At 60.9% G+C, this 13799-nt stretch overlaps 2 protein-coding genes across 6 annotated transcripts; both read left to right on the top strand.

Moving 5' to 3' along the window:
- The first annotated feature begins 12 nt into the window (after positions 1 to 12).
- Positions 13 to 7483, top strand: VPS33B (VPS33B late endosome and lysosome associated). The gene is made up of 23 exons (XM_048318091.1): positions 13 to 177; positions 341 to 421; positions 505 to 566; positions 722 to 771; positions 987 to 1054; positions 1275 to 1320; positions 1633 to 1727; positions 2065 to 2169; positions 2493 to 2589; positions 2720 to 2797; positions 3091 to 3164; positions 4076 to 4162; positions 4246 to 4336; positions 4521 to 4595; positions 4905 to 4969; positions 5037 to 5091; positions 5173 to 5219; positions 5592 to 5724; positions 5990 to 6063; positions 6584 to 6685; positions 6861 to 6936; positions 7009 to 7125; positions 7351 to 7483. The coding sequence occupies exons 1-23, from the start codon at positions 82 to 84 to the stop codon at positions 7428 to 7430; spliced, it is 1854 nt and encodes a 617-aa protein (XP_048174048.1). The 5' UTR covers positions 13 to 81; the 3' UTR covers positions 7431 to 7483.
- Positions 7481 to 13433, top strand: PRC1 (protein regulator of cytokinesis 1). Of its 5 annotated transcripts, none has more exons than XM_048318094.1 (14): positions 7481 to 7499; positions 8101 to 8233; positions 8555 to 8677; positions 9026 to 9259; positions 9336 to 9506; positions 9716 to 9865; positions 10095 to 10242; positions 10328 to 10464; positions 10710 to 10805; positions 10922 to 11068; positions 11424 to 11534; positions 11715 to 11825; positions 12418 to 12603; positions 13216 to 13433. In XM_048318094.1, the coding sequence occupies exons 2-14, from the start codon at positions 8144 to 8146 to the stop codon at positions 13288 to 13290; spliced, it is 1779 nt and encodes a 592-aa protein (XP_048174051.1). In that variant the 5' UTR covers positions 7481 to 7499; positions 8101 to 8143; the 3' UTR covers positions 13291 to 13433. The 5 variants fall into 5 exon arrangements, with proteins under 5 accessions (XP_048174051.1, XP_048174053.1, XP_048174050.1 ...); XM_048318096.1 differs by lacking the exon at positions 7481 to 7499 and adding an exon at positions 7818 to 7923; XM_048318093.1 differs by lacking the exon at positions 7481 to 7499 and adding an exon at positions 7831 to 7923 and having other exon boundaries at positions 12418 to 12567.
- The last annotated feature ends 366 nt before the right edge of the window (positions 13434 to 13799 follow it).

Below are 13799 nucleotides of genomic sequence, written 5' to 3' on the forward strand. Positions count from 1 at the left end.
CGCGCGCGTCCGCCGCCGCGGGGTTCCGGCCGCGCCGCGGTTCCGCGCTCGGGCGTTCCTGGTGCCGGCCCGGCCCCCGCCATGGCCCTCGCCGGGCGACGCGACGCGCCCGAACCGCCGGACTTCGGGATCCTGAAGCGGCTGGCGCGAGACCAGCTCGTCTACCTGCTGGAGCAGGTCCGGGGGCCACCCGGGACAGGGGTCCTGCACGGGGGCGGGCATGGGGAATCGGTGGGATCGGTATCGGCTCTGGGGTAGGGGGTCGGGAGTCGGGGCCGGCCCGGGAGGGGCCTGGCACGGAGCAGCCGCTGGGTGCCGGCTCACGCCCTCCTGCCCGCAGCTCCCCGGGAAGAAGGACCTGTTCATCGAGGCCGACCTGATGAGCCCCCTGGACCGCATCGCGAACGTGTCCATCCTGAAGGTACCGCGGGGTCCGGTCGGGCGGCCCCGGCCGCCCCTGCCCGCCGCCACCGCCCGCGCCGAACCCGCGCCCTGTCCCCGCAGCAGCACGACGTGGACAAGCTGTACAAGGTGGAGACGCGGCCGGCCCCCGGCGCCAGCGACCAGTGAGTGCCCCGGCGCCGAGGCTGCCTGCGTGCCTCTCCCGGCTCAGAACGCGTCTGTGCGGGACCTGCTGGTGCCCGAGCACAGCTTTGGACAGAAGGGTCCGGGGCAGGCAGGGACGGGTACGAGGAGCCCCTCTCTCCCCTCTGTGGTGCAGGTTCTGCTTCCTGGTGAGGCCACGAGTGAGGACGATGAGGTTCATTGCCGGTGAGTGCGGCTCCAGGGGCAGGTGCCCCTCACCTGGGTGCGGTGCTCTGGGCACCGCTGTGCGTAGGCCCGAGAGGGGCTCCCGGCGAGTCCCGCTCCCGGCGTTTCACTTGTGCCTGGGGTGGTCGGGCTCTGTGAGCCGAGGGACCACGGGCCGAGGGAGCCGTGCCTGGCAGGGTGGGCAGCTGTGCAGGGTTTGTGCGGGGTGTTCACAGATATTGTCAACGCTGACAAGATGTCAGGAAGGAGCAGGAAATACAAGATCATCTTCAGCCCCCAGAAGGTCAGTGGAACCCACGGTGCTGCCCGTTCCCCTGTCATTCTGTGCCTGCCCAGCCTTTGCACCCTCCACCTTTTCTATAGGCACTGAAAATTCTTTGTTTCTAACCCAGAAAAGTTTAAATAAACCCAAGTGTTGTGACACCTGGGAAGGAGCTGGGCCCCTCCAGAGCTTTTCCTGCTAAGAGCTTGCCTGGCCCTGAGGGTCTCCCCTTCCCTTCCAGTTCTATGCTTGCGAGATGGTGCTGGAGGAAGAGGGGGTCTTTGGTGGTGAGTGGAGCTGCACTGCTGGCTCGGGGTAGCTGACACTGCATGATCCCATTTAAATCCCAGTGCTGAGATCCCTGTGTGGGCAGGGACAGGAAGGTGGGCAGGGGACACGGGTTCTCTCGAGGCTGGCTTGTGGGCAGATGTGTGCCTGTCACAGTATTGGCCCCTCTCTTCTGCCTGAGGAGAGGAGAGAGGGTCCTGCCACCCATCCTGTCTGGAGCTCCACAAGGCCTGTTTTGGGGCTGCTGTGTTTCTTGGGGCTCTTCCTGCCCAGGGCTGCATAACTGTCCCCTGTCCCTGTCCCAAACACAGATGTCACCTGCGATGAGTGGTCCTTCTACCTGCTGCCCCTGGATGAAGACATCATCAGCATGGAGCTGCCCGAGTTCTTCCGCGACTACTTTCTGGTCAGTGGGACACTGCAGGGGGGTGACAGCCCATCCTGTCCCCTGTGCCTCACTGGGGCTGGGGACAAGGTGCTGTTCGGAGAGGAGGTGTGTGACATCCTGCTCAGCCCCTCAGCCTGCACTGCAGGCACCATCTGCTCCCCAGGGGCAGTTCCTGTTGGGGAGTGGCAGCTTGCCCCCGAGCTGGTGCCTCTGCTCCTGGCTGAGCAGCTTTGGGGCATCCCATTGTGTTCCTCCTAGGAGCTCCCAGCACAGGGCCCACTCCGTCCCCAGCCCAATCCCCTGCCGTGGCAGACCTTCTCAGCCAGCTGCCCACACTCACTCCTTCATCCTGCAGGAGGGAGATCACCGCTGGATCAACCCCGTTGCCAGAGCCCTGCAGTTGCTGAACTCTCTTTATGGCCCTTTTGGAAAAACTTATGGCATTGGCCGCTGTGCTAAGGTATGGCTGGCACTAGGGCTCCCTTGGGTCCCCATCAGGGGTGTGGCTTGCAGGGACCTGGACCCCATCAGCCATGTGACAGCACGTCACCACAGAGGTGTCACTGTGCTATGCCTCCTCCTGGGCAGGTTTTCAGGGGGTCCCATATGCCAAAGTGGGCAGCAGAGGGGCAGCTGCTGCTCGCTGGGGTGTGGTGGAGCCCCCCGTGTCCTGCAGGGGGGTGGATTTGTGCCTGGCCTTGGTTGTGAGCCCCACAGCGTGCCAGGGCCCTTGGTGGGAGCCTGGGGCTGCTCCCCCACCCTGGCAGCCTCTGCTCCTCACAGATGAGCTACGAGCTGTGGCGGGACTTGGAGGAAGAGAGTGAGAGCGAAGGCCAGGGCAGGAAGCCTGAGATTGGACACGTCTTCCTCATGGACAGAGGTGGGCTGAGGCAAGGACAGCGGCTGGAGGGGAGCGGTTTGGGCAGCAGGTCTCCCAGAGGGGCAGGGAAAGCCTGTGTTGGGGTGGCTGGAGGACTGTGAGGGCAGCCTGGCTCTGTCTCTCTTGGCAGACACAGACTATGTGACAGCACTCTGCTCCCAAGTGGTCTACGAGGGGCTCGTGGACGACACCTTCCGCATCAAGTGTGGTAGGCGACAGGGCAGCACAGGGCTCTGCACTCACAGCGGGGCACAATGGGGCTCTGCACACACCTGGCCAGCGCCTGCAGGGTTTGTGCCTGGCATTGTCAGGCACAGCGCTGTTCCCACAGGAACAGTCCCAGCGTGAGGTGCTGCTGGAGGTCATCCACAGGGACAGTCCTCACTTTGACCGAGACACTGGGCTGGCATCCCCTGTCTCTCCTGCCTCTTACAGAGAGGCTTCTGCATGTGGGAATGTTGCTGTGTCTGGGACAAAGCAGCTCTTCACTTTTCCCTGCAGGCAGTGTGGATTTTGGGCCAGATGTCACCTCTTCTGACAAGAGTATTAAGGTGCTGCTCAATTCCCAGGACAAAGTGAGTCCTCACAAGCCTCGGGGGAGTCCCCTTGGTGGGAGGAGGCAGAGTGGACCATTCCCTTCCCCTAAGCTTGAGCAGGAGTGGCTGGGGACTGCTGGGCCCCCAGAGCATGGGTTTAGGCACAGAGACCAGAGAAACCTGCTCTGCAGGTGCAGCTCCATTTCTGAACCTGTCAGAGTCCCTGCATGCAGGACTGTGTCCCAAATGAGCGTTGTAAGGTCGCTTAAGGAATCACCAGCAAAGGTATCTGCAGAAACAGGTTTAATATAAAAGCTGTAGCATGACAAAATTCGTTGGCAAAGTTTTAAATGGTTAAAGCACACAGATGAAAAGCAAACAAAAATTACAAATCAGTCAATACAAACCAAAATCAACCCAAAAATATCTATGTGGAGGTGGAGGTGGGGAATATGGGGGGAATCAAAAGGATAGGAAAGGGTAAGGATAGAAAGTAATACGGAAGACTCTCTTGTTGAGTCACAAGGTTCATAGTAATTTTCCATCCTGGCCACAACTCAGGTTGATATCTAACTATGGAATTTGATAATGAAAATATTATTCCACTTGGGTTTTTATTCAGGTTCCAAAAATAAGTTTCCCAGGCTGTTCATAAAAACCAGGAGCTCGTTAGACAGTACTAGTTCCTGGGAAGAAAGAGTGTTTCTGCTAAGCTGGGGAGGAGCTCAGCCCAGGTGCTATTCATCAAGGCTGATCCCTGAGGAGCATTTCTCATGTCATGGTGTGGCCTGGGTCAGAGGGATGCACCAACACAGGTTGCTGTGCCATCAGCCAGTGTTTTGGGGTGTGTGGCCAAAGTGCTGTGCAGGTTACTGGGGAGCATTGGCCCTGGGGTCTGTGTCTCCAGGGCTGCAGCTGGCTGGGCCCTGGTAGCTGTGGTGCTTCCACAGGTGTTCAGCCAGATTCGGAATGAGCACTTCTCCAGCGTGTTTGGCTTCCTGAGCCAGAAGTCACGGAACCTGCAGGCACAGTACGACGTGAGTGTCACCCTGGCATGCGGGATGCCTGCAGCACTGTCCCTCGCAGCTGGGCCGCCACCCCCGTGCTCTCCCTCCCACAGCGGCGCCGGGGCATGGACATCAAGCAGATGAAGGACTTTGTGTCCCAGGAGCTGAAGGGACTGAAGCAGGAGCATCGCCTGCTGAGCCTGCGTAGGAGCCTGAGGGGAGGGAGGGGCCCTCGGGTGTACTGCAAGTGCTGGAGCACCGGGGAAAGCAGGGGGCTGGGGGGCCCTGGATGTGCCCAGGAGGGGCAGGGCAGGGGCTGTTGGTGTGTGCCAACAGTGCCTGCAGAGCCGTTTCCCCTCCAAAGCTGCTGTGTCTCTTGGTTGTGTAGATATTGGTGCCTGTGAGTCTATCATGAAAAAGAAAACCAAGCAGGACTTCCAAGAGACCATCAAGGCTGAGCACTGTGAGTGCTGCTCCATGCCCTGTGTGTGCCTGCCCCTGTCTCAGTCTGACCCATGGCCTCGCTTGCCCCAGGCCCAGGCAGCGTCACACCTGGGTGTTCCCTGTGTGGCCACCGTCCTCTCAGTCCTTTGTTTTGGGGGTGTCTCAAGATCCTGAGAAGGGTCAGGTCGCACCCTCTGAGGGAGAATGTCTGCTGGGGTGGGGGCCCATTCCCTGGGGCTTTGGACGGGCAGCTGAGCCCAGAGGCCAGACCCCAGCTCGGTGGGCTGGCAAGAGCCCTGGGGTGATGCTGCCTGTGCCCCTGTCACAGCACTGCTGGAGGGCTTTGATGTCCGTGAGAGCACCAGCTTCATCGAAGAGCACATTGACCGGCAGGTGAGACCATGGGGATGCCTGCTCCGGCTGCCCCGTCCTGCCCCAGCTAAGCCCCTGCTCCCCACAGGTGTCCCCCATCGAGAGCCTGCGCCTCATGTGCCTCCTGTCCATCACAGAAAATGGTGAGTGCCCAGCTGTGCTGGGCCAGAGCAGTGGCACTGAGCCCCAGCCCTGGCACAGAGCTCACCTGGTGCTCCCCACAGGTCTCATCCCCAAGGACTACCGCTCCCTGAAAACCCAGTACCTGCAGGTGAGGGGCCCAGGGAGTCACTGCAGGGCAAGAGCTGTGTCAGATAGGGGTTCCCCTCCCTGTGGTTCTGGCCACGAGGCGCTGGGCAGCAGCACTCCTGGGGATGGGCTCTGCCTCCACAGACTCTTCATCAGTGACAGCACACCCAGGCTGTCTCTGCAGGATAGACCCTGCCTCCACAGGCTCCACTTGAGCCCCACTTGAGCCCCTCTACAGGCTCCACTTGAGCCCCACTTGAGCCCCTCTGCCTGCCCCTGCCTGTGCTTGCCAGGGGGCTCTGAGCAACCTGTGCCTCACTGCAGAGGGGACACCCTCTCTGCTTCCCATGCTCGCATGTGGGGCTCCACACTGATCTAGCTGCCCCGTTCACAGAGCTACGGGCCCGAGCACTTGCTGACCTTCCACAACCTCAAGCGCATCGGGCTGCTGACGGAGCAGTCAGCTGGGGAGACCCTGACAGCCGTGGAGAGCAAAGTCAGCAAGCTGGTCACAGACCGTGCTGCAGGTGAGCCAGCCCACTGCCCCATGTCCCTGGGAGCTGCTGCCTCAGATCTGGCTGGAAGTACATGGCAAACGTGTGGGCTGCAAGCACCAAGTGTGTCTCCAGCAGTGGTGCTGCAGGCAGTGCAGTGGGCTCTGCTGTGGGGACACCAGGGCTAGCAGCCACCACAGCCGTTCACCAGAGCACACAGCTCTGCACATCTCTGCCAGCCTGCGTTTGGGATCCAGACAGAACCTTTTAAGATGTTTCTCCTTGTCATGTTTTCCAGGAAAGATCACAGATGCGTTTAATTCTTTGGCCAGGAAGAGTAATTTCCGAGCCATAAGCAAGAAGCTGGGGCTGGTACGTCCTCGAGGGATGCTGGCTGGCTGCAGTGCCTACAGAGCAGAGAGCTCTGCTTAGCCTGTGCCCGTGCCCAGGCTGCAGGCTCCGCACTTGAGGGGGACACAGCTCAGGGCCAGAGCTGCTGCAGCTGCTCCAGGCAGCCTGCAGGCTTCTCCCCAGGGCTGGGGGCCATCGCCAGCTTCCCACTCTGCCCAGACCCTGCGCCCTGTGAGTGTGGTGCGGGGCTGGGGCTTTCCTTGTCCCTTCAGACACAGCAGTGGCACTGGGCAGGCAGCCCTGTGCCTTCCATCCTGAGGCAATGAGGGGTCCCAGGGTGCTGGCGAGGTGACCTTTCTTCCCCTGGCCCTCACTGCACAGCCCACCCAGGCCATAGGATGCTGGCTCTGGTGTGGTGGGGCAGGAGGTGGGGACAGAGCCATGCTCCAAGCATCTGTCCCTCCTCACCCCTGCACCTCTGAGTGGGGGTGAGGCCCCAGGCAGCCTGGTCCTGTACCTCTGGTGTCACCTGTCACTGCAGATCCCTCGGCTGGATGGCGAGTATGACCTCAAAATGCCTCGGGACATGGCGTATGTTTTTGGTGGGGCCTATGTGCCCCTGAGCTGCAAGATCATCGAGCAGGTGAGCTCATCTGCTGCTAGAGAGAACTGGGCACATCCCCTCAAGCCCCTGCCTCCTTTTGGGGAGTCCAGCAGGGGTTCCTCTGCCCAGGGCTAGGGCTGATGGTGTTCATCTACTGCTCTGAGCCTCCTGAGCAGTGCCCAGCACCCAGCCAGACACCCCACCTGTCTCTTAGGTGCTGGAGCGCCGGGGCTGGCAGGGCCTGGAGGAGGTCGTGCGACTGCTCAATGGCAACGAGTTCTCTGTCTCAGGTGGTGGTAGGGGCAGGCTGGGGGCGGTGGGGCTGGCAGCGGGCATATCCTACAGCACTCTTCCCTATCCAGACAGCACTGTGGAGGACAACCCTGCCTGGGAGTCCCAACGTGTTGTCCTTGCTGTCTTCCTGGGGGGCTGCACCTTCTCTGAAATTGCTGCACTCCGCTTCCTGGGGAAGGAGAGAGGTAGGAGTGGCTTGGGGAGGGTAGGGAGCAGGCAGGAGCCTGGGGATGCTGCCATTGCAGCATGCAGCCAAGCAGGGTCTGTGCTCAGGAACCAGCACAGGCTGAAGCCCCTGGGGAAGGGGGTGGCGAGGTACACAGCTCTCCTGGAAAATGGGCGCGGACAGGGCTGGGAGTGTCAGTGCTGCCCCACAGCACGGCTGGGGCACCGACGGGCCTTTCCTACAGGGTGCAAGTTCATCTTCCTGACCACGGCCATCACCAACAGCGCCCGCATGATGGAGGCCATGATTGAGGCCAAGGCCTGAGCCCCGGAGCGGGCCGAGGGAACCCTGCCAGTAAACATCTCTGCTGACAACGACCCGGCCTAGGGCTGTGTGTGTGAGGGTGGGCGCTGGCGGGAGCGCTACCCCGGGGACAGCGGCCCAGCGTTGAGGCGGCGGACGCGGCGGGCCGGGCGGGGTCCCCGTGCAGCCCTCAGCGCATGCGCGGGGACGCGCAGGCACCGCCCGGGGCGGGGCCACGGGGCCGCTGGCAGCTCGGGAGTGCGCGGCGGCGCCGTTAGACGCGGCAGGGCGGTGGCGGTCTCGCTCCGGATTGGCTGGAAGCGCCGAAGGCTCTCCACTGCCATTGGCTGGGGGGCGGCTTGGGGCGGGGCGGAGGCGCGGGCGGGCGAAGGGGTGCAGCCCTGGTGGCGGTTGTGGGCGGGGCCGCGGTGACGCGGCAGCCAATCAGCGCGGCCGGGAGGGGAGTTCGAATCGGCGGAGCGGCGGCAGCGCAGCGCGGGGCGATGAGGAAAAGGTGCGGGAACGGGGGAACCGGGGTGAACCGGGAACCGGGGCTGGGGGGCACGGCTGGCCGAAAGTGCCGGGACTGCTGGGAACCGGGGCAGGAGGTCACGGTGGGACGGGCGGCGGCTGGGGGGGCTCTCGGGTCCCGAGACTGTCCTTGGCCGCTGACGGCCCGCGGTGCTCTCAGCGAGGTGCTGGCGGCCGAGGCCGCGTCCTGCCTGAATCGGGCCATGGCGGCGCTGCGGGACATCTGGGAGGAGATCGGTATTCCCGAGGAGCAGCGCCTGGAGCGCACTGACGTCGTCAAGAAGCACATCAAGGTGAGGGGCGGGGCGGGGGGTCACCGGATCTTCTGTTGAGCCGCGTACCTGCTGCAGCGGGAGCCCGCGACCCGAGCAGCTCGGAGTGAGCTCACCCAGGACTGCTCTCTCGGGTCTGCCGGGAGCCCTGCCCAGCTGTTACCACGCCTCTGCCCTTGCCCTGTGCAGCCCCGTCTTACTGGGCTCCCCACGCTGCCCACACCTCACTCGGGCCCAGCCGTGGTCTCAAGCGGTGGTCCTGCTGCCCTGCCCACTCTCCCTGCACGTCCCCTGCTCACTCTCCATTCCCACACCCTGCCTCTAACTACACTTGTGCTGCAGAGTCTCCTGGACATGATGGTGGCAGAGGAGGAAAGCCTGAAGGAACGTCTCCTGAAGAGCATCGCCCTGTGTCGGAAGGAGCTGGACACCCTGTGCAGGGAGCTCCAGCTGGGCCCCTTTGAGGTGAGGTGTGGAATCCTGGGATCCTGCTGGCAGCAGTGCTGCTGCCTGGCCTCTGCCTCGGTGTCTCGAGAGGCCAGAGCTCACAAGGCAAATATTTATCCAAAACTGCTTTTTCGGGTGCTTGGTAGAGCCAAGGGATTTGTGGCTTCTCACAGGCCAGGCACTGGTAGGTGGTTGTGTGGTGTTCTCTAGCATCTTGTTTTGTGTGTTGCTGGTGTTCTTGCACCTTCCTGGGGAACATCTTGCTCAGACCCAGGCCTGGTGCCCCCAGTGTTTGTATAAAAAGCCTAAAGCCTGAGTCAGGTGTGGGAGAAGTGTGGAACAGAGCTGATTTCTGGCCTCTTGCAGACAGAGGAGGAAAGTACCATCCTACAGATGGAGAAGAACCTGCGCACGCGTGTGGAGGTGCTACAGAAGCAGAAGCGGGACCGGAAGCAGGAGCTGAAGGCCCTGCAGGAACAGGACCGAGACCTGTGTGACATTCTGTGCACAACTCTGTTCAGCATCGACACTGGGAGTGTGCCCAGCCTGGAGGACTTGGACCGCTACCGGCGCCATGTGGCCTCCCTCAACACCCTGAAGGTGAGCGTGGAGGGTGAGGGGGTCGCTGAGAGGCCCGCAAGGGGCCCCTGGTTCCTGACACTGCCCTCACCCCCAGGAGCAAAGGCGGGAAGAATTTGTCAGCAACAAGCGTCAGATCATTCTGCTCATGGAGGAGCTGGACCACACCCCGGACACTAGCTTCGAGCGGGACGTGGTGTGTGAGGATGAGGAGGCATTCTGCCTGTCCAAGGACAACATCGTGGCCCTCCAGAACCTGCTGCAGCAGGTATGTCATGCTCTGAGGCAGTGCTGGGGGCTGCTGTGTGTGCTGGCAGCAGCTGCCACCACGATGTCAGAGCAACTGCTAGGTTTTGAGCAAGGCTGCATGTTAGAACGCCCTTTTCAAGGGGCTGAGATCTCGTGTGCCAAGCGTGCGGCTTTGCAGGTGCAGCAGAGCCAAAGGCTGCGCTGACCCCCTGCTCCCCCTTCCTCCAGCTGGAAGCCCGGCGGGCCCTGAACGAGGCTGTGTGCACGGAGCTGCGCGCCAGGATCGTCGCGCTCTGGGAGAGGCTGCAGATCCCGGAGGAGGAGAGAGAGTCCTCAGCCGTGCACCTGGCTGGCTCCAGAGTCAAAACTAGGAGAGCTGTAAGAGCCCTGTTGCGCTCGTGGTGGGAGGGCTGGGGGCAGCAGCTCCTGGGGATCTCATGCTCCTGTTTGCTCAGTAAGGGGTGAGGTGAGCAGGCCAAATTCTGCCAAACACCTGCCTGGAGGCTGGTGCTGGCAGCGGCCTCATTCTAGAGAGCGGCTCATGCAGAAGATGAATCCCGTTCTCCTCCCTCTTCCTCCCTGACCTGTGCTCTGGTCCTGGGGATAGTTGCAGCTGGAAGTGGACCGTCTGGAGGAGCTGAAGCTGCAGAACATGAAATCCGTGATCCATGCAATCCGGGCAGAGCTGGCTGATTACTGGGACAAATGCTTCTACAGCCAGGAGCAGAGGGAAGGCTTCAGCCCCTTCTACGATGGTGGGTGCTGGCTGGCCAGGCAGTTTTGGGGGAGGGATCCCAGGGGTTCCAGCACCCCCCTGAGCTGGCTGTTGTGCCCTTCCAGAGGATTACACAGAGACGCTGCTCGAGCTGCATGATGCTGAGGTGGGCAAGATGAAGATCTACTATGAAACACACAAAGATCTGTTTGAGGCTGTTCAGAAGTGGGAGGAGAACTGGAAGCTGTTCCTGGAGCTGGAGGTATTGTCCAGGCAGGAGCATGCCAGGTCATGGATCAGTGTACACCTCTGCTCCCATGGGCAGAGTGCTCTGGGAAGGAGCAGGGGAGCGCTGGGAAGTCATGGTGGGCCAGTGCAGGGATGGGGTGCTGTGTTTTGAGTATTGGGGTGTTGGTGCAGGGCTGGCTCCTCTGGGGCCTTCACCACGTGAGGCTGAGGGCATTGGGTGGTGTGTTTGTGTCTCTCATGACCCCCTTTCTCTACCAGAGCAAAGCAACTGACCCCGGTCGCTTCAACAATCGCGGAGGAAACCTGCTGAAGGAGGAGAAGCAGCGAGCAAAGCTGCAGAAGACGCTGTCTAGAGTAGGTCCAGCTTTGGGGAAGGACCTGTGGTCCCACTGACAGAGGAAAAGGGATTCTTGGGTGTGGGGACACCTGCATTCAGCGCAGCCCCTACACTGCTCTCATGTCCTGATCAGCTGCAGGAGGAGCTGGAGAAAAAGGTCCAGACCTGGGAGCAGGAGTTCAAGGGAGCTTTCCTGGTGAAGGGGCAGCAGTTCATGGAGTATGTGTCAGAGCAGTGGCAGCTGTACCGTCTAGAGAAGGAGAAGGAGAAGCAGGAGCGGGTGAGTACAGAGCTGAGCATGTTGGCTTCTGCCTGGGAGTGTCCCTGGCTCTTGCCTAAGAATGCGAGCCTAGGGATGTGCCTGCTGGGCTCCGGGCTCTGCATGCTCATTCCCAGCCTGGAAGTGGCAGGCAGTGGGGCTGGTGCCCATTGCTGTCACACCCATGTGGGCCGAGCCCCTTTCTGGCCCAGAAAAGTGCCAGAGGTGACACTTGGCTCTGGATGCCTGTAAATCTGATGAAATTCCTGCCGTGTGGCTGTGCCAGGCTGTCAGCAGGGCAGTGCCCACTGCCAGTGTCACACAGATGCACCAGCTTCGTGGTGCTCTGGTGTGCAAGTGCAGGTGTCTCCCACAGCACCTGAAGAAGAGCCGGCAAATGGAGACAGAGATGCTGTATGGCAGCACCCCACGGACACCCATTAAGCGGCGCATGCTCAGCCCCCACACACCTGCCAAAGTAAGCAAGGTAAAATGTCCCTGCAGAGCAGTGTGGTGGCCTGGGGTCCTGCCTGGAGCTGAGCTCTCCCTGGGCTGGAGCATGGCCTTGTGCTGGCCTCGGCCTCGTGGGGATGTGTGGGGAGAGATCAGGGTGCTGCAACCCCATGGGAGGATGTCCTGTGTGATGTGTGCTCTGCTGTCTCCTCAGCTCCACGGCACCTCCATCGCCAGTGCCACCCCCAACAGCACTGTTCGCTCAGCCTTTGGGGGTACCATCTCCCACTCGCCCACATCTCGGCTGCCACCCTCTGGGAAGAAGGTGAGGGGCCTTGGGGGAGTCCCTGCCCGGGGCTGGGCTGGAAGGGATGGGTGAGCTGAGATGGTGCAGCTCTTCTTGCTGTCACCCCATGGTTCGCTGCCTCCCCTGCTGAGCTTGTGCGGGACAGAAGCCCCTGTTTGTCCACAGTCTGCTCTGTGGGGCTACTGCCATCCTGCTGGGGTGTTGCTGACCGCTGACCCGAGGGAGGAGGAGGGTGCCAGAAAATCTTCCTCCAGCCCAGATTTCTAGTGTACTCCTCTTCCTTAGTGCTGAGCCTGCAGCTTGGGGGACCTTCAAAATGTGTGTGTGCTGCTGGACAGGGCCTGAGCATCCTGGTCTAGTGAGTGGCATCCCCGCCCATGGCACGGGGGTGGAACAAGATGGGCTTTAAAGTCCCTTCCTACCCAAATCATTCCAGGATTCTGTGATTCTATGCCATATGTTTCAGGGGCCAGAATTGGACCCTGGAGTCTGGAGAGCTCCTGGAGCCTGACACTGCTCTGGCTCCACACAGCAATGGGTAGTGAAGCTGCTGCAGCTCTCCTGCCTCTGCTCAATTCCTGCATCCCATAACTGTCACCTCTGCCCACAGTTCGGCCGGGCTCGGACCCCCAGCCGCGCGGCAGCAAAGCCCCCCCGACCCAGGCTGAGGGAGCGGAACAAGGAAAACATGGCCCAGCTGGATGGAACCACCCTGAGCGGTGGGTGCACCCCCACAGCCCCTGCCCAGCGTAACCACAGCGTTAGTTCTGTTGCCAGCACCTATTCTGAGTTTGCGGTAATTCACCTCTTCTAACCCCACCCTCCCCTCACTGCACAGCACAAAACCTTTGCTCCCTCCTCTCCAAGCACCCCATGGGGCTGTGTCCCCCCGCTGTGTCCCTGCACAGCACCCCGTGTCCTCTCACAGGGTGGCTGCTCCTGCCCCTGCCTGTGACTCCCCATGGAGAACTTCAGAGTTGGAGGCGGAGGGCCCTGAGCAGCCACTGGGGACAGACCACCAGCCCAGAGGACAGGCTGCAGTCAGGGACACACCTGTGCAGGGACAGACCCAAGGCAGAGCCCTGGAGGAGGGAGTGAGCAGAGGCTGCCAGTGGATGGGGCTTTCCTCTCTTGGGGGGGACCCTGTGGGGCCTTGGACAGCCTCTGTCCTCCCATCATGCTGGGCTGAGCCTGAGACTTACCACTGTATGACACTACCAAAAACTTTTTATACATTTTAGTAAACAAAGGCATTTATGTTCATTGGGTACAAGTTACATAGTTCACATTAATTTGCATTTCATCTCCTTTTGGCAGCCTGGCTTGCCCTTTCTCTGTCCCCCCTGAACTGTGCGGCAGCAGCCCCTTCCCTTCCCTCAGCCCCCTCTCCCACTTCTTGTTTCCACAGCGCGAACTTTCAAAGGCTTCCAACTTTGAAAGCACCACTCATGTCCTCAACTCCACCACCAACAATGCCGCGTGATGAATCCCTGTGCTGGCAGCTCTGCATGGCCTGCAGCATCTCCTGCTCCAGGATCACCCTCCTCTTGGTTGCCGCTTTAGAAATGTGCTTTTATTTAAAAAATTTTTCTAGATGATGTGAATAAAGTCCCTGTACAGCCCCCACCTCTGAGTGGATTTGCTGGGGTCCCCGGAGGGGGGGAAGGCGATGGAAGGGCTGGGGCAACCCCGAATCTCAGGGTGTGGCTCTGGGGAGTCCCAGCCAATCAGGAACAGAGCTGCAGCTTCTTTGGCCAATCAAGTCCAGCAGCTCCAATCTGCATCCTGATTGGCCAAGTAAGCTGGAGTACTGATCCACATCCTGATTGGCTGAAGAAAACAGCAGCTCCAATCAGCATCCTGATTGGATGAATAAGCATCCAATCCATCCTGATTGGAACTCCAATCCACATTGTGACTGGCTGAAAAAGCTGGTGCTTCAATCCACATCCTGATTGGCTGAAAAAACTGGAGCTTCAAGCTCCATCCTGA

This window comes from Corvus hawaiiensis, chromosome 13, assembly GCF_020740725.1.
Source record: "Corvus hawaiiensis isolate bCorHaw1 chromosome 13, bCorHaw1.pri.cur, whole genome shotgun sequence".
NCBI lineage: Eukaryota > Metazoa > Chordata > Aves > Passeriformes > Corvidae > Corvus > Corvus hawaiiensis.